This window comes from Hyla sarda, chromosome 7 (assembly GCF_029499605.1).
Source record: "Hyla sarda isolate aHylSar1 chromosome 7, aHylSar1.hap1, whole genome shotgun sequence".
Lineage (NCBI taxonomy): Eukaryota > Metazoa > Chordata > Amphibia > Anura > Hylidae > Hyla > Hyla sarda.
Genome location: NC_079195.1, coordinates 172262155 through 172281817, shown reverse-complemented (window position 1 = coordinate 172281817; position 19663 = coordinate 172262155). Strand labels below are relative to the sequence as shown.

Sequence of the window (19663 nt, the reverse complement as noted above, 5' to 3'; positions counted from 1 at the left end):
TCTTGTAACCTACAGGAGAGGATGAAATCTTGGGGACCGTTTGACTCATAGCCACTATAGTTGCCCCGCACCCTTGGGCACTTGGCTTGATCGTCGAGTAGCGGGAAATTTTAGATGTAGCGGCTGTATAGCATGTCTTTATATGTGCAAAACGAAAATAAATACCAGCTCCACTACAGGCGAGTCTTACGTTATAAGGGATTTTGCGAATTGTCGCACTAAGGGCCTTGTGTACCTTCTGCAATGTGGATGTCCCAAAGATTATATTGGTAAAACTATTAGGGAATTTCGCCACAGAATTTGCGAACACATTAATGATATAAAACATCAACGTGACACCCCTGTTGCCAGACACGTGCATCAGGTACATAGGGGTAATCCCAAAGTGTGTACTTTTGCAGCCATTGAGGTCATACGTCCATCCCCAAGAGGGGGAGATATAGATAAGAGGCTTATGCAAAAAGAGACCTCCTGGATATACAAGTTCAAATCTGTTACTCCTCAGGGCCTTAATGAGATTATATAAATTACCCCCTTCATATGAAAATAGTTTGTTATCAATCAAGGTCGCATTTCACGAATCCTGTTATGATTTATTAACTCCAGAACTATTCCTCCCCTTCCTCTCTCCCGTTGTCCTTCATTTATCTACAGCCATGTCTTCTTACGGTCAACTATTCAATATTGGCGAGGACCTGATTGCAGGTTTTGGCCATGTACTATTCAAAGGAATACTTAGGTCTCAACTTCCAGCTCATATTGGTACGAAATGTTGCCACTTATGCAATTTATCTCATCGGTCTTTATAGACCGGTGATGTATCACTGGGGTGTAGTGGTGTTCTGTACATGATACATAATCTAACTATTTCACTGACTATTATGGGTCTGATGCTTAACCGGACCCATCGTTATAATTTGACTAAGAATGGAGCAGTGCAGTATAAGGAATACAATCTGACTGCAGTAATGTCTATTTATAACTATATTAAAAACCCAAATGCCTCCCTCAATTTTTTTTTGTTTTTTTGTTTGTTTATGCCTTAGTTCTAAAACTATATAACCATCTAACAGCCACTGTATGCATGTATATGTATGCATATGTGACTGTGAATACGTATATCATAACCGGATTCAATTTCATTTATTTTTATATATATTATGAATGTTATCCACGGTTGCATTTAGTCCATAACACTGACAGAGCGCCAGTAATGAATCCTCCGTGGTCATGTGATTGCTTCTCAAGACCAGGTTACCTGGCGTATTTCTGCTGGATTTTGCAGATATGTTGCTAAGGACTGTGAATGGAAACATGCCTCAGAACAAGGCTTCATTATAGCCACGGAGCAAAGCGTCGCTAGGGACGCCACTGCTATATGCAGTGTAATGAGGCAGCCCTAGAATGTTGCTAAGGACGCTAGTGCAGTGCTAATGAGGCGGCCCGGAAGGTTGCTAAGGACGTCACTGCAGTGGTAGTCAGAATGAGGCTCTATAGTGATCAGAACGAGGCTGTATAGTTGCCTCGTAACACTATCCAGGACTTCACTAAGGTGAATGTCAGAACAAGGCTGCATAGCGGTCACGTGAAGCGGATCATGTGACCGCTCTCGGGCATAAACAGAACCACTATGTATCCTGGAGACCGCATGGATATGGCGTCTGACGCCAGTTACGGGTGAACAAGTGGGACGGGCAACAGGTAAGACCAACCAATACCTGTTATAATTATACCTGTGAGATTAAGAGATTGGCTGCATTAGGTAAGAGGGAGGTCATCCTATGCACATAAAAAACGGGAATTGCCCAGCAATAGACATGGTCTCTGGCAGTTACCATCTACACTGCTCCTCCATCGGCCATCATTTCTGAACATGTACATAGCCCCCAATTGTCCCCTGATGAGCGGGGGGCGTGAAACGCGTTGGGACATCCCTATTCAACTCCATCTTCAGATAGGTACTAATTTATCTATATCCAGATCTATATGTGACTCCTTATATGTTTGCATCTATACCTAAGATGTATTCTCGTTACATGCTGTATTCTGTGAATTGGTTGTAGTAAATAATTGTGACCTCACATTTACCCTTTAGAGGAACTACAACTGGTCTGATTGTGTTGCTATCTATCATGCCCTGTGAACCACTGGATATACAGTACAACAAGTATATTGGTTACGTATTTTGCTTTGACTTTGTTTTATGTGTGTGGCTACATGGACTGTGGAGGTCACATCAAAACATAGGTATACAGCTGTATATATATAAGAGACATAGACAAATGATGTTTCAGAGAGCAGTATTATCAATATAACATTGAGCTAAACCTCGATCTGATAGAACCAGTCTATTTCTTCTTTTCACACATATCATATCTGTATTATCTGAAGATAGTGGTATCCATCCCTGTGCATTTAGTTATACAGGGTTCCCCAGTGAGACAGTCAGTGTTTTTCCTAATTGTCGTACATCAGGGCAACTAGCTGACAGACTAGACTAGGTTCCGGAGCGCGGCCGCCCTTATCAGGGCGTTAACTCCACCTAGGGTTAGGTATAGAATAGGGCATATTAGGGCAAGTGAAAGGTAGCAGCCTACTACCATCTCTGGCCTATTACCTCCCTAGGTCCTCCCCCATTCTACCCCCACCTATACCCCCTCCTTTATCTAGTAGTTGTGTATATCCATTACATCATTAGACTGATTGTGGCTGTTGATAGGGATTATAACGAATAAAGATGTTTATCAGATTTTTTGTATGAATTGACTTGGGCCTTCATCAAGTCCCTATTTGTCACTTCATATATATATATATATATATATATATATATATATATATATATTTGACATAGTGTGTGTTTTTTGTTGTTTATTTTTGATGGTTTTGGGGTAATTTTTGTCCCCAATTGAAAAGTTATGAATTAAAAGTTCTATATTAGTGTTTTCTTCGGTGACCCCCTCTTTTGTACACTAGTAGAAATTGACATTCGGTGATTTTTTTTTTATATAATATATTACAGACTAAAATTGTATCTGTGAAAAGAAGACAATCCAAATGGTATGGTATTTTTAAGAGGGCACAAAATGTGTTACCTTTTCTCGCTCCCCGGCATTCCCTTTTCTCCATAATCTTGTCTAGAAAGTATACCCTTAAATACGGGAGGGGGCGGGTTCCATATTGTGATCATTGTGTTAGGGTCCATGACCACATGTGATGGTCAGTAGCCACATAACATTGCCAATGCTGCAGCAACTTTGTGCAGCTACTGGACATTTCATGTGGGTGTGGTTTTGACCACATGCAATGATCACAATATGGTTTGCACCTCTCCTCCCAGAAGGTGTACTTCCGAGATGAGATCAGGGTGAAAGTTATGTGCCGGGGAACAAGAAAAGGTAAAACATTTCCTTCACCCCAGATAACACAATTTAAATATAGGGACATAGAAAGGGTAGTAAAACTGCAGGATCAGCCTACACATTGTGGTCTGTTACCATGAAGATGCATGGGTCTGCATAAAAGCTGTAGACACATAATAGTAGTATACTTTTACCTTTCATTTACATTATTAAAGCACTGTACAGAGCTTGTTACCCTAACATTGGTCCCTGTCCCAACGGGGCTCGCAAATTAACCTATTGTATTTATATACAATAGTAGAGTGTGGGATGAAGCCGGAGCATCTGGGGTACACCCATCAAAACATAAAGGGGGAGATTTATCAAAACCTGTGCAGAGGAAAGTCGAACAGTTGCCCATAGCAACCAATCAGCTTGCTTCTTTCATTTTTAACAAGGCCTCTTCAAAATGAAAGAAGCGATCTGATTGGTTGCTATGGGAAACTTTTCCTTTCTACAAGTTTTGAGAAATCTCCCCCAAATGACTCCATGCAGTTGTTGTCCTTGATCAGATAATGAATCTAAGGACACAAACACTATAAGGCAATTGTGCTATAAACTGGGCCACCATATTGATAATTAATAATGCCCCAAAAAAGTGTTGTAATACATATTGACAAACTCCTTCCAACAAACTACAGAATACATTTCAATTTAAATAGTAAATTTTTAGCTTTTTTTCCCCCCAATAACACAAACAAGAACATGATCTGCAGATGTGTTTGTTCACAGCTATTTCATGTCAGGCTGGAGTAGCACCCAAGACTGTCAAAAATCCCTATCAATTACAAAGGGTAATCTGTGATTGAACGGCAGGCTTTTAATCAAAACTAGAAAGTGCATTTGGGTTATCAGCTGCCTCAATGCTATAGTCCAAGAGTGACGTCTTCCCTTTCTCTTACAGCATATTTGAATGAAGTGTTTGAATAGCTTTCTGGTCTTTCATCTTTACAGCTTTCAAAGCCCTCAGACTTCAGATCAGATCTGTAACAAAGAAATATGACTTTCCAGTTTGACAGCTTGGACATAATTAAAGACTGCTGTGAATGTACTGCCATGCCGAACAAGTCAGCTTCATAATGCATTTTATAAAGCACTGTTTACCCTTCAAACAATTCCCCGACAAGGTTTAAACAGGTGCACTCTGGATTCTTTTCATACAAGATTTGCAAAACCTGGGGATATGAACTTTTTTTTCTCTCTAGTACTGAGCACACACAATCTATTTAACCACACGGGGTCAAAACATTATCTGCCAGAGCTGACAGGAAAACTAAATAGATCTTCTCTTACTGCAACTACCTCTCTAGATAAAAATGCTCTAGTGGCAGGTGTGACATTCTCTTCTAAGAATATGGTGGAAACACAGGATGTTTAAGTATAAAAATATTGACGACAAGCATCAATGATACATAGACGTTAACATGATTTATTATCCATTTATTACTATTTAGATTTTGAAATAATTAATCGGGTAAAACGAATAACCGATTTCCAAAGACAAATCTAAGGTAGAGCAGATTCTGTATAAGACCTTCTATAACTTACTGTGTTCAAGACAATAAACCTTACTACTGTAACACCTAAAATAAAATGGTCATCAAAAACACCATGAAAAAAGTGTAATACAGGCCGATAACCTGCATAACAAAAGACCTTCCTATGGCACTTCTTCCGATAGACCAGCTTGGTCAAAGTTCCATATATAAAACTATTTAATGGGAAGAGGACATACACAAAGCAGCTAAATCACACCACCTTTTCAGGTAGTTTTCCCTAAACTTCAGGTTTTCTCTCCAACTACAGAGTTTTCAAAACTGATTGGGATTTAATGAAAAGCCAGAGATCCCTCCAGAAGGATAGAGTACCCATCTGTAGACAGCACTGTTTCTGGGTTTGTTGCGCCTAGTCAGTACAGAGCAGGGTGTTCTGGCTTGGCTGAGGAGAGGCCTGTCACCTAGGTAAAGGAGATAAGAGTTCTCCTTGAGGATATCACTATCACTGGTGTGTGAAGCTTCAAAGGCCATTTGCACTCCACTGGGCATTCCAAGGAGATGGAATGTGCAAAGAAACTCAATCACACCACCTTTTCAGGTAGTTTTCCCTAAACATCAGTTGTTCACTCCATCTACAAAGTTTTGGAAACTGATTGGGATTTAATGCCAGGCTGTAAATATCTCCTGAAGAAAAGAGTACCCATCTGCAGGGTGTTCTGGCTTAGCTGGTGAGAGTTCACCATTACTGGTGTGTGGAGCTTCAAAGGCTATTAGCACTCCATTGGGCATTCTGGGAAAATCTATTCTATTAAAGACAAATGTGATGTGTTTCAATTCCAAACTGGAATCTTCATCAGGCTTATTGGCTCACACTCTGCTTGTTGGATTTCGATAGCGTGAACATGAAACACATATAGTCTACAAGGCTGCTGACCCCTATATCTCTACATATGCCTGAGCAAAACTACTTCTGGTGAGAAAAAAATCTTCCATTTCTCCTGTCAATTATTGCATTACGGGCCTCACAAAGTGCGCATTTTTTTTCTCTCTTTTGCTGTAACCTAAAACATCATGTTGCATAGTGCCATCAGCACAATTATGAAGTTGAAGTTTAATGGCTATGTCAATATGTATGGACAGCTACTGTGCAGGAATCACACATACAATGGGTTGGGGCAGCAAAGGGGTGGTATTCTGCTGTTGAGCCCTTTCTCCATAATGTTCAAGCCAGGCCTTTTTTTACTTCAATTTGTAGCAACACTTTTATTTGGTATAGGCAGTGTTGCACACTGGAAGTGCCTACAAAAGTTATATGTACATGGGGTCCCGTGAAGGAGATCAAGGTGGTCTCAGCGGTCGGACCCCCCCCCCCCCCCATGATCTAGAACTTATTCCCTAGCCTTAGAATAGGGGATACGCTTTTCTGCATGATATATATCCTTTAAAAATCACACCAGACATGAAAAAAAAACAATATGTTAAATACTAGAGAATGCAGAGCATTCCCGTTCGCCCTGGCTGCCTAGTACTTGGCACACCAGGATGTGCATGTACGTACCGAGTCCCGTCCGAGAGACTATGTTGTCTTCTTTGGGTTCATGTATGCACCTGTTTACCTTCTTCTCTTTGTGCATTCTGGAGCCATCTTTTTCCAGATAAGTGACACATATGCATGCTGCTATCAAAATTATATACAAAAAAAAATGTATCAGACCAGGCCATGTTGTTTCTAGCTCCATTGCTCAGTTATGATGCCCATGTGCCCATTGTAGGTGCGGTCAGCAATAAATAGTGTTAAGCATGAGCACCCTGACTAGTGTGTGGCTACACAGCCCCATACACAGCAAGCTGGGAAGCACTGTCTGCTCTGACACATATGTATCACAGTTCAGCAATTTATGGTACAGCATCTCTTCTGACGAGGCTTTTCTCCCCTAAATGCACACAGGACACGTTGGCAGCAATAACCCTGTCATCAACTTACAGGTATTTCTTCCTATAACAACTTTTGGTAGGTACTAAACACTTTATACCAGGAACATCCACAAGGTCAGCCATCTTGAAATGCGCTGACCAACTCATCTAGCCATTTTCATTTGGCCCTTCGCTAAGATCCGTACAATTGCACATTTTACCTGCTTCAAACACTTCAATCATCTTCAAGAACAGTCTATGCAGTTGGTCTCTTATATTCCACCCTTTAGCACATGTTATTGTAATAAAATAATCAATGTTATACACATTATTTGATAGTGGTTTTAAAGAAGCATGTTTTTTATTGCCTGCCTAAGAGTAAGGTGGTACACTGACAACCATATATCAAACAAAAGAAAATAGAAAAAGGTTAAGTAACTAGTTTAATATCAAGAATTAGTTATGGTACCTTTACACAATTAGATAATGCATGTGATTTGAACATTTCTCAAGACTATTAGCTGATGGTCTAAAACATTAAATGATGTTCATGTGGTTTTTTTGCACTATACCCGACGATACTGCCATATTAAGTCAATGCATAGGGTGAAGGAAGCAAGATTCAAAATCGGCCCCCATTCTCAAAAATCCATTTATTATATAGTCCCCAGATTGGGTACATATCAGATATTAAACTGATAAGAACAGATAATACACATGTCTTGATCGTAGCCAAAAGGCAGAGAAGCAATAAATTCAAGAGGAAATTGTTTTCATAGTCACATGATAAACCAGTGGGCCACAGTTAGATGGTTGATTTTTTTTTAACAGCTGATAAGATTGCATTATATACATACAGATCTGTGACTGTGATGTTTAAACAATATAAATTGGTAGCCACCAGTGCTAATGCGCGGAGGCAATCGTAAGTGAAAGCATACTTAGCTGAATCATACGCATTATTGGGATAAATGCACACAGTGTATTTTTGGTCAGATTTGTAGCAGTAAAAAAATACATTAATTTTTCTAAAAAAAAATGAATAAAAAAAAAAAAAAAAAAAAAAAACAAGGTTGCAAAAATTGCTGTAGTTTTTTCCTCACATATTTTACGGCTTTTCTACAGTTGGATTGTGTTATTCCTGTAGTTATTTTGCTATATTACTGTCGTTTTTTAAGACAGAACTTTACAGCCATATTTTTGTACTGCATCAACATAGCCTCAAATTGTGTAAACTTACCATTAAAGTTTGTCTGCACATAGAATGCATCTAACCAATATTATAAATAGTTTACAAGCATCTTGTTGGCAAGATACAAGCATCTTGTTACTGATTAATTCAAGGGTTACTCCAGAGAAAACAAAATGTTTGCAAATCAACTGGGGCCCAAAAGTTATACAGATTTCAAAATTAGTTCTATAAAACAAAAAAACAAGCAGTGCTTCCAGTATGACTGGAAGAAAATTGTGTATTCTTTCCAGTCAGACCACAGTGCTCTCTGCTGCCACCTCTGACAGGAACTGTCCAGGGCAGGGGCAAATCCCCATAGCAAACCTCTCCTGCTCTGGACAATTCCTGAGACAGACAGAGGTGACAAACAGGGAAGAACTACACAACTTCCTCCAGATTTTAAAATAGAAGTAATTTACAAAACTGTAAACTTTAAAACTTTCTAGCACCACTTGATATGCAAACATTTTTCCCTGAGTAGCCTGTTGAGGGGATTTTCCCAGCTGAGTAAGTTATCCTGTGCATAGGGGATAACTTGGGGATCGTTGCTCCACTGATCCTAAGAACAAAGTTAAAATGCAGGCCCAATTAAACGGAATGGGCAGCACATGTGCAGCCTCTGTTACATTCATTCTGTATAGGCTTTACGATCATTGGCGAGCACTATTCACTACTGAATGTAATAACTTTCAGGGCAATGAAATATATACATCAAGTCATGTATAAAAAATGGGTTACATCTATCAGCATTGTAGGGTACATTAATTTAAAGCAAATGACAATGGTGCAAACTGTGTTTACAGTACATCCAAATACATTTTTTAAAATGTTTTCCAAACATATATGGGCAAAAGTATGGCAAAACATGGTTGCCTAGAGCCAATTATAATAACAGCAAAATAATAATAAGCTTAAAAACATAAGTCCATCAAGTACAGTATATAGTCTTACACTATTCATTCAGGTACATTATTCAATCTTAAAATCATTTTTTTATTGCATGACTTGCACATACATCTCAAACCCATTGGGCTTTTAGTGGAATTTAATATAGGGTGGGCTTAGTGTTTCAATGAAGCAATCTAATTTGCAACAGCTGCACTATGCCATTGATTCTGCATGGTTGAGGGACAAATATTTCTTTTCACAGCCCCATGAAACAGCAGAATTAGGTTTGGAGGTAACATGGGCTACTTTCTGTAATAAGTCATGGTTTCTCCTCTGCTGTAGATGTCCACATAATAAATAGAATAACTCAAATACACTGCTCAAAAAATTAAGGGAACACTAAGATAACACACCCTAGATCTGAATGAATGAACTAATCGTATTAAATACTTTCATCTTTACATAGTTGAATGTGCTGACAACAAAATCACACAAAAATTATCAATGGAAATCAAAATGATCAACCCATGGAGGTCTGGATATGGAGTCGCACTCAAAATCAAAGTGGAAAACCACACTAAAGGCTGATCTAACTGTAATGTAATGTCCTTAAAACAAGCCAAAATGAGGCTCAGTAGTGTGTGGCCTCCATGTGCCCGTATGACCTCCCTATAACGCCTGGGCAATGAGGTAGCAGATGTCCTGAGGGATGTCCTCCCAGACATGGACTAAAGCATCCGCCAACTCCTGGACAGTCTGTGGTGCAACGTGGCGTTGATGGATGGAGCGAGACTTGATGTCCCAGATGTGCTCAATCAGAATAAGGTCTGGGGAACGGGCAGGTCAGTCCATAGCATCAATGCCTTCCTCCAGTAGGAACTGCTGACACACTCCAGCCACATGAGGTCTAGCATTGTCTTGCATTAGGAGGAACCCAGGGCCAACCACACCAGCATTTGGTCTCACAAGGAGTCTGAGGATCTCATCTCGGAACCTAATGGCAGTCAGGCTACCTCTGGCAAGCACATGGAGGGCTGTGTGACCCCCCAAAGAGGTGCCACCCCACACCATTACTGACCCAACCCCAAATTGGTCATGCTGGAGGATTTTGCAGGCAGCAGAACGTTCTCCACGGCATCTCCAGACTCTGTCACGTTTGTCACATGCGCTCAGTGGGAACTTGCTTTCATCTGTGAAGATCACAGGGCGAATTTGCCAATCTTGGTGTCCTACTTCCAAATATCAAACCTCCTGCATGGTGTTGAGCTGTAAGTACAACCCGCACCTGTGGACGTCGGGCCCTCCTATCACCCTCATGGAGTCTGTTTCTGACCGTTTGAGTGGACACATTCACATTTGTGGCCTGCCGGGGGTAATTTTGGCAGTGCTCCTCCTTGCACAAAGGCGGAGGTAGCGGTCCTGTTTCTGGGTTCTTGCCCTCCTATGGCCTCATCCATGTCTCCAGATGTACTGGCCTGGTTCCTGTGCCTCCATGCTCTGGACACTACGCTGACGGACACAGCAAACCTTCTTGCCACAGCTCGCATTGATGTGCCATCCTGGATGAGCTGCACTACCTGAGCCACTTGTGTGAGTTGCAGACTCCATCTCATGCTACCACTAGAGTGAAAGCACCGCCAGCATTGAAAAGTGACCAAAACATCAGCCAGGAAGCATAGGAACTGAGAAGTGGTCTGTGGTCACCACCTGCAGAACCATTCCTTTATTGGGGGTGTCTTGCTAATTGCCTATAATTTCCACCTGTTGTCTGTTTCATTTGCACAACAGCATGTGAAATTGATTGTCAATCAGTGGTGCTTCCTGATTGGACAGTGGGATTTCATAGAAGTGTGACTGACTTGGAGTTACATTGTGTTATTTAAGTGTTCCCTTAATTTTTTTGAGCAGTGTATTATCAAGTTTCTTCTTATCTCATAACTATAAATAAAGTGTTAAGTGACTATAAAAACACCTTTCCTTTTAGGGACCTCACATGTTTCTTACAGTATGTGTTATCTTAATCTGTAGAAATAATTCAATGTGGGAGCAGAGAAAGAGCAGAGATACGCATATTCCCTCAAAGGGGTATTCCAGGCCAAAACTTTGTTTTATATATCAACTGGCTCCGGAAAGTTAAACAGATTTGTAAATTACTTCTATTAAAAAATCTTAATCCTTCCAATAGTTATTAGCTTCTGAAGTTGAGTTGTTGTTTTCTGTCTAACTGCTCTCTGATGACGGACGTGACATCATCATTGAGCAGTTAGATAGAAAACTTCAGAAGCTAATAACTATTGGAAGGATTAAGATTTTTTAATAGAAGTAATTTACAAATCTGTTTAACTTTCCGGAGCCAGTTGATATATATAAAAAAAAGGTTTTGCCTGGAATACCCCTTTAAGGACACAGCCCATTTTGGCCTTGAGGACAATTTTCAGTTCTGTGTTTTTGTTTTTCCTCCATAAATCTTTTATTTTTCCATCCACAGAGCCATATTGAGTTTGTTTTTTGTGGGACCAATTGTCCCACAAAAAATGTAAAATGAAAAAAATGTTGGGGTTTCATTTTTACATGGGTCAATACTATTAAAACGATACTCATGTTTACATACTTTTCTATTATTGTTTTTTTTAACCCTTTAACCTCTTAAGGACTGAGCGTTTTTCCACTTTCGTTTTTTTCATCCTTACCTAAAAATCCTAACACTTGTAAGTTTACACCTACAGACCCATATGATGTCTTATTTTTTGCACCACCAATTATACTTTGTAGTGACATTAGTCAATTTACCAAAAAATCTACGGCGAAAGAAAAAAATTATTATATTATATTTGTACGGAAAAAAATAAACGCCATTTTGTAACTTTTGGGGGCTTCTGTTTCTAGGCAGTGCATTTTTCTGTAAAATGACACCTTATCTTTATTCTGTAGATTCATATAATTAAAATGATAACCTACTTATTTAGGTTTGATTTTGTTTTACTTCTGGTAAAAATCATAACTACATGCACGAAAATATATATAAATTAAAAATGTCCTCTTTTCCGCATACAGGTCGGTCTGAGGGGTCATTTTTTACCAGTACCATTTTTGTGTTGATGGGACTTTTTGATTGCCTTTTATTCATTTTTTATGGTATAAAAAGTTACCAAAAATAGGCTATTTTGGACTTTGGAATTTTTTTTTATGTGCACGCCATTGACCGTGCGGTGTAATTAACAATATATTTTTATAGTTCGGACATTTATGCATGCGGCAATACCACATATGTTTATATTTACTTTTATTTACATTTTTTTATTGGAAAAGGGGGGTGATTCAAACTTTTATTAGGGAATGGGTTAAATCACATGTATTACTTTTTTTTACTCTGTTATAGCCCCCAAAGGGGACTATAACATGCAATACGTTGATTGCATACACTGATCAATGCTATGCCATAGCATTGCATTGATCAGTGTTATCGGCAGTCAATTTCTCCTGCCTGGATCTCAAGCATGGAGCAATCAAACGACGATCGGACGCTGAGGAGGAACGTAGGGATCCTCCTCGAGTCTGCACAGCTGATCATGACACTGCGGTCCCAATCAGCCCGACTGAGCTACCGGGAAGCATTTTTTATTTTAGACGCGACAATCAACTTTGATAGCCGCTTCTAAAGGGTTAATACCGGCATCACCGTGATCGGTGATGTCCGGTATTCACCACGGGTCCCGACCATTGCTAGGTGCCGGGCCCGACCTGCTATGACGCGGGGTCACCGCGTGACCCAGCGTTATAGCACGGGAGTGGGTGCAGGGCGTACAGGTACACCCTGCATCCTTAAGAGGTTAAAAATGCAGCCAGTGTTGATCTTACAGATGAACTGCAATACTTCTTAACATTTTGTCCCCTATCCACAGAATAAGGGATAAGTGTTTGATCGCAGGGGGTTTGACAGCTGGTCCCCTCTGCGATTTCCTCCCCGGTGCCCAGGTTCTCCTCCTGCACAAAGCGCTCATGCATCTCTAGCTCACATATGGACAGTGCATGGAGGCGGAGTTTCCCAGCAGTCAGACCCCTGTGTTCAAACACTTAACCTCTATGCTGTGGATAGGGAATAAGCATTTAAAAACCAGAGTTCTCCTTTAATGACCAAGCCTCATTATTCAAAACTGACCTGTGCCTCCCAAAGTGTTAGTAAAAATTGCATTATCTTCTTTCTGTGGATCAGTTCGATTATGGGATACCCAATTGATATAGCTTTTTGTGTTTTTTTTTCTTTTCATTTTCACAACAAAAACCTTTTTAACCATTTTTGTGTTGCTTCTATATTTTTCATCTGACCGTACTGTGAAAGGGCTTATTTTTTGTGTGAGGAACCATACATTTTTGGAGATGGTAACATTTTAGCGATGCATGCTTTTGATCACTTTTATTCCACTTTTTTGGAGGCAAGATTATCAAAATGAGCAATTTTTTTTGTGTGTGTTTAATGCGTGTGATAATTAACATTATCGTCTTACAGTACAAGTCGGTACAAACATGGCGATGCCTATTATGTATAGGTTTGTTTGTTTTTAAAATTTAGGATAATATAGGGCTTCATTGGGAAAAGGGCATTTTTTTTTTTTTTTAAACTTAAAATTTTATTTTTTACACTTTTACAACTGACAACTTGTTGCTATACTATACTGCAATACATCTGTACTGCAGTATAGTAGAAATGTCAGTATACACTGACAGTTCACCTGTAAGACCCAGCCTATGGTTCGACCTCACAGGCTTCTGTACCAGACAGGAAGCCATTATCTGTCTTTCTCCAGCCATGGCAACCATCGAGACCCCGCGATCAAAGGAAAAAACTTGGACGTGTGCATACGTCCATTCGCAGGAATGTACCCGCAGATAGGACCCTGTCCTGGGGAAGGAAGGGGTAAAACTGTTTTGACAAAATAAATATGCTTAAAATTGATTTATTCTAACCCTTATAACTATTGGGCAGTGTGGGAAGGAAAGGGTGTATTTCCCTTGCTAACTCTGGAGAATCCACCTGTGGCCTGATTAATGAGGTATCAGGAAGGGGAAGTGTGTTTAAAAGGAAAGGAAACAGAATAGTTGGGGCTCTCCCTGGGAAACAGCATGTCGCTGTAGGGGGAGACACTCGGGCCCTGTCGAGGAAGCACACAGCTGGAATATGTGAGTGGCCCCAAGTGACAGTGTGAACTGTGAGTAAAACAGGTTGCAGGGGCACATGTTTTATGCTGGCTGAGGGTAGCTCACCAGTTAGTAGTCAGGGCATGCTTACATGTGTAGTCAGTGACCAGATGGTCTAGGACTTTGGTTTGTTCCTGAGTTATGCTTTGTTTTACCTGCAACCTGTGTAAATAAAGCTGGCGAGATGCCAGACTTGTATGCAGAACGGTTGTCTGGCGAGTTATTGCGAGGAAACGTGTCCCATGACAAGTGACCAGGACGTTCCCAGAGCTAATCCCCGAGATGGAATGTCACACTATTTTAATTTGTGTATATGGGGACGTATAAGGGTTAGTCGTCCTTAAAGGGTACCTCTCATCAAATAAACTTTTGATATATTTTAGATTAATGAATGTGGAATAACTTTCCAATAGCATGTTAATGAAAAATATGCTTCTTTCTATTGTATTTTTCCCGATCAGTCCTGTAAGCAAGCATTTCTGACTCATGCTGGAGTCCTAAACACTCAGAGCTGCCAGCCTGCTTTGTTCAGCCCAAACAGGCTGTGAACAAAGCAGGCTGGCAGCTCTGAGTGTTCTCCTTTGTGAACAAAGCAGACTGGCAGCTCGTAGTGTTTAGGACTCCAGCATGAGTCTGAAATGCTTGCTGCCAGGACTGGTAGGGAGACCCCTAGTGTTAATTTCTTCAAAGTGGAAAATTAAATAGAAAGAAGCATATTTTTTAATAACATGCAATTGTAAAGTTATTCTGCATACATTAATCTATAATATATCAAAAGTTTTTTTTTGATGAGAGGTACCCTTTAATACAGCCACATTGTACAGCCACTATAATAGCGATCTAAGTTTTGTTAATGAGAATCACAGAGTTTCCTTCTATAGCCCAATACATTTTTTTTTAGGTTGACTGTCTTTATATTGAACAAGCCAGTGTGCGTGTATATATATATATATATATATATATATATATATATATATATATATGTGTGTGTGTGTGATACGAAATAACAAGCACCTTACTGGGGGCAAGGACTGATGAGTGACTGAAATCTTGTTGCCTTGCAAAAATATTCCCCACCTTGGTGTTTTTCCTGTTTTATTGCATTACAGCCTGGATTCAAAATGGATTTCATACCATAGGGAAATAAACCATATTTACTCTTTTCAGCTATTAATTTTTTTTTAACAAGATATTTTATTTTATTTTATTGTAATAAAATCTACATTAAAATAATTTTTTATTTCAGCCTGTTTTTTTGTGCACCAGTATGTAAATTAATGAAGTGCTAATCTCTTAAGTAAGGGACTTTAATATGAGAACTAGTCAGGTGATCATTTCATACCTAGCCCTTTAAACTGGGGAGTAAGTAGTTACAATGAGCTGGTCATTTCCTCTGCACCAGCAGCACCAGGGAAAAGCAGAAATCAGTATTACCGTATTGCCAGGTTAGTGTCACTTTCGCTTCAGACGCGGCGGTCAGCTTTGATCGCCGCGTCTGAAGGGTTAATACAGGCCATCACCACGATCAGTGATGTCCTGTATTAGCCGCGGGTCCCGGTCGTTGATGGCTGCAGGGACCGCCGCGATAGGACAGGGTTTTAATGTGTATTCGCCATATAAGACGCACCAACTTTCCCCCCCCCCCAGTTTTGGGGAAGAAAAAGTGTGTCTTATACGGCGAAAAATACGGTATATGTTGTCTCTAGGTACCTATTTAGGATCTATGGTATAAAGACATAACATATACATATTCTCAAGATAGCCAAGAACCCATGACATGGACATACACTACAGCATTACCAGGTGTCACAGCATGGTAAAAATAAAAACTTAAATCCAATCTTACATTTCTGTCTCTTCACCTGAAATGATTTTTAGATCTTTCTATAGTCCTCCGTTGTTTCATACTGAACTTGCATGGTATAATTAGCAGTAATAGGAACCATACGTCCTCCCATAGATATCATACTTTTAAAAATGATACATTATGGGCAAAAATGTAAGTCACCAGGGAGTGAAAGACAGGATACAGCCTGAAAATAAACAACTGTCTGTTTAGATTTGGAATATTCCTTGGCTGAGGAACTTGTGTGGAATTCATTCCTGCAATTCGATTTTGTTGATACGCCGTCATTTCTGCGGGGAACCTGTCACTTCTTTTTGTCAGTTTCTCTGCCTCCTGTCAGCAGCCAATGCTGTCAGAACCTTGTCCTGATGGAAAGAAATATTATTTGTAACTTAATCTCTTCCCTGTCCTCTGGAAATGATGCAAATTTCCCATCTTATCGCTATTATGGTGATGCGTGTGTCACGGGTTTAGCCAGGACTGCAATGCACAAGTCTGCTTCATTTCTCAAGCTTGGCGAGAGTCCTGTGTACTTTCATTCCAAACACATAACCATTTGTCATTTTTACCAGTCCTGTGACAGCTCTTCTCTAAGATAAATAACATTATTAATCAGTTTTGATTGCAACGGGCCTGTTTCTTCTAAAAGCCAAAATTACAAGCATGACATTTAGCTATCAACATCTCTTGATAGTTAACATGCACTAAACAAGCATTACTAATGAGGCCAAGGAGTAGACAATATTAACCATTTTGGTGCCGACAGGAACCCAAGAAGGTTATTTACAAATTAGCACTACTATACCTTACAATAGAAGGGTTTTCTCAGGCAGTATGCTATTTCAGTATGAAAACAATCTAATTATCAAGTTAGCACCAATCTCACTGAGCAAGATCTCTGATAACAGACTGCACTGAAAACTATTTCCAGATGATGAAAATACTTGGTTTTACAGATTTACCCATACGATTTGTGTTATCACTTCATGCAGTAGTACACTGCAGCTCCACATTTCCCCTCAGACCCTCTCATGATGCATTAGAATGATGACTAAAGACAGACACAGTCAAACCTATTGCTTCATTTAGTATAAGGTACAAGAGGTACAATTCCCAAAGCAAAAGAAAAATATGTGCTCCTAATATGTTCCTTGTCATCACACAAAATATATAAATGTATGCCTTAAAGAAAAATTTAAGCAAGGGTACAAAAAATCCTTAGACCTCAGGATGCTTCCTCTACTCAGTGCTAGAGACTGCTGTCAATCATCCCTGACCCTGACAAATGCAGAGGGCCCTAGCACTATTTGTTCCACTAGTACTTCAACAGAATAGCAGTCAACAGCCATTGTGTACACGCAAGTAGAGAAGAATGCAGAAAATGATATGCAGCAGTTGAGAATATGCTGAACAGAGGGGCCATGCTGTACCTGCATGAAGAGGTAACTCCAAGTTAGAGGAGGTCCTGTTTTGAACATTGGGGTAAGGGTGAATGTTTCCTGGGGGGGGGGACTAAAATAAGAGAAGTGGTTAGGAGACATGGGGGTAGGGGAGAAGAACATATAGGTTCTGGTTGACATATGCTGAATATGCAGGGCATGCCTGCATGCATTAAGTACAACATTAAATTTATTCTTCTCTTTACTTAATGCTCCTTAAAGGTGGTACTCCGCCCCCAGACATCTTATCCCCTATCCAAAGGACAGGGGGATGAGATGTCTGATCTTGGGAGTCCCGCCGCTGGGGACCCCCATGATCTCGGCTGCGGCACCCCAGACATCCAGTCCACAGTGCGAACTTCGCTCCGTGCCGGATGACTGGCGATGTGGGGCGGAGGCTCATGATGTCATGGTCACGTCCTACTTGCGACGTCATGACCATGCCCCCTCAATGCAGGGAGGGGGCATGATGGTCGCCACGCCCCCTCCCACAGACTTGCATTGAGGGGGCATGGCCGTAATGTCACGAGTGTGGCCGTGTTGTCATGAGCCTCCACCGCTGCACCCTATGCTCTAAACGAATGCCGGGTGCAGCAGGAAGATCGTGAGGGGGATAGGGGATAAGATTATAGGGGCAGAGTACCCCCTTAAAAGAGTACTCCAGAATATAAAAATTGTCCTCCATACTGCCGACAGTAGAAAAATAAAGATTTACATACCTTCCTTTGCTCCCCCGGGGCCTTCGGTAACCGGCTCTGGTCTCCGCCGCGATCCTCTTCCTGTTTGCCGTTGTTCGGCGAGTCATTGTGCGCTCAGCCAATCACCGGCCGCAGTGAAGTCCCGACTCGACCGGCGACTCGACTCGAGGTCCCGGGGGAGCGAAGGAAGGTATGTACATCTTTATTTTTTTTTCTGCCGGCAGTATGGAGGACAATTTTTATAATCTGGAGTTCTCCTTTAACAAGGTTGTTCTTTCAGTAAAATCAACCATAGTTTGTATAAGTTATTACTGTTTAAAATAGTAATGGTGAGGTTCTTCAGACTGTCCACTGTCCACAAAGCGGCATAGCATTAGCCTGGCAAAAGAGGTTCTGTTGGTCTTCTTGTATTTCCTCCCCTTGCAGGTGCTATGTTATGATTGAGGTGGTGGTTAACATGCAGTACTGAACCACATAGACTAGGGACCCACTTACTTAGGCACATGGACTTATACAGTATGATCCCAATATGTACTAATGTTCATTGCTTTGGCATAGCACAACTGATCACTGTAAAAAAAGATGTGTGGTCCATGTCTATTTAGAAATATTATAATAATTATTATGTATCTAAACAAAGTAATATCAAAAGCTTCTGTTAGCTTTCAAGTCTATAGAACACATTTTAGTTATTGTATACTTAATTTTTAGAAAAACTTTCATGACACCCTTCCACACAAAATCTGTTTAACATTAAAGGGGTTATCCAGGAAAAAAAATTTTTTTATATCTATCAACTGGCTCCAGAAAGTTAAACATATTTGTAAATTACTTCTATTAAAAAATCTTAATCCTTTCAGTACTTCTGAGCTTCTAACGTTAAGGTTGTTATTTTCTGTCTAAGTGCTCCCTGATGACACGTGTCTCAGGAACTGCCCACTTTAGAAGAGGTTTGCTATGGGGATTTGCTTCTAAACTGGGCGGTTCCCAAGACACGTGTCATCAGAGAGCACTTAGACAGAAAAGAACAACCTTAACTTCAGAAGCTCATAAGTACTGAAAGGATTAAGATTTTTTATTAGGAGTGATTTACAAATCTGTTTAACTTTCTAGAGCCAGTTGATATATAAAAAAAAGTTTTTTCCTGTATAACCCCTTTAAAAATAATGATTGATTTGGCCATTCTGAAAATCTAGATATGGTAAAATGTTAGAATGTTCAACAGAATTTTATTTAAAAATGTTAAATTCCATGTAAAATTAAGATTGATAATATTGTAATAACTGTATGTTTTTTTTTAACCCATTAAGGACTCAGACCATTTTCTCCTTAACCCCTTAAGGACTCAGGGTTTTTCCGTTTTTGCACTTTCGTTTTTTCCTCCTTACCTTTTAAAAATCATAACCCTTTAAATTTTCCACCAAAAAATCCATATAATGGCTTATTTTTTGCGTCGCCAATTCTACTTTGCAGTGACATTAGTCATTTTACCCAAAAATGCACGGCGAAATGGAAAAAAAAATCATTGTGCGACAAAATCGAAGAAAAAAAGCCATT

At 40.0% G+C, this 19663-nt stretch overlaps 1 protein-coding gene and 1 non-coding gene across 3 annotated transcripts in view; both read right to left on the bottom strand.

Annotated features, from left to right (window-relative positions):
• Positions 1 to 7364: 7364 nt before the first annotated feature.
• On the bottom strand, positions 7365 to 7560 carry LOC130283572 (U2 spliceosomal RNA). The gene has a single exon (XR_008846742.1). It is a non-coding gene; the product is annotated as a U2 spliceosomal RNA (small nuclear RNA).
• A 7766-nt stretch (positions 7561 to 15326) lies between these two features.
• LOC130282731 (leucine-rich melanocyte differentiation-associated protein-like) overlaps positions 15327 to 19663 on the bottom strand; it is a 545347-nt gene continuing 541010 nt past the window's right edge. The window contains exon 3 of one of the 2 annotated variants that reach the window (XR_008846502.1): positions 15327 to 16334. Coding sequence is in view for 1 of the 2 variants with exons in the window: in XM_056531309.1 (XP_056387284.1) it covers positions 16306 to 16334 (29 nt within the window). In the remaining variant the exon portion in view is untranslated. The remainder of the gene's footprint in view (positions 16335 to 19663) is intronic. The other variant, XM_056531309.1, reaches the window with a different exon arrangement.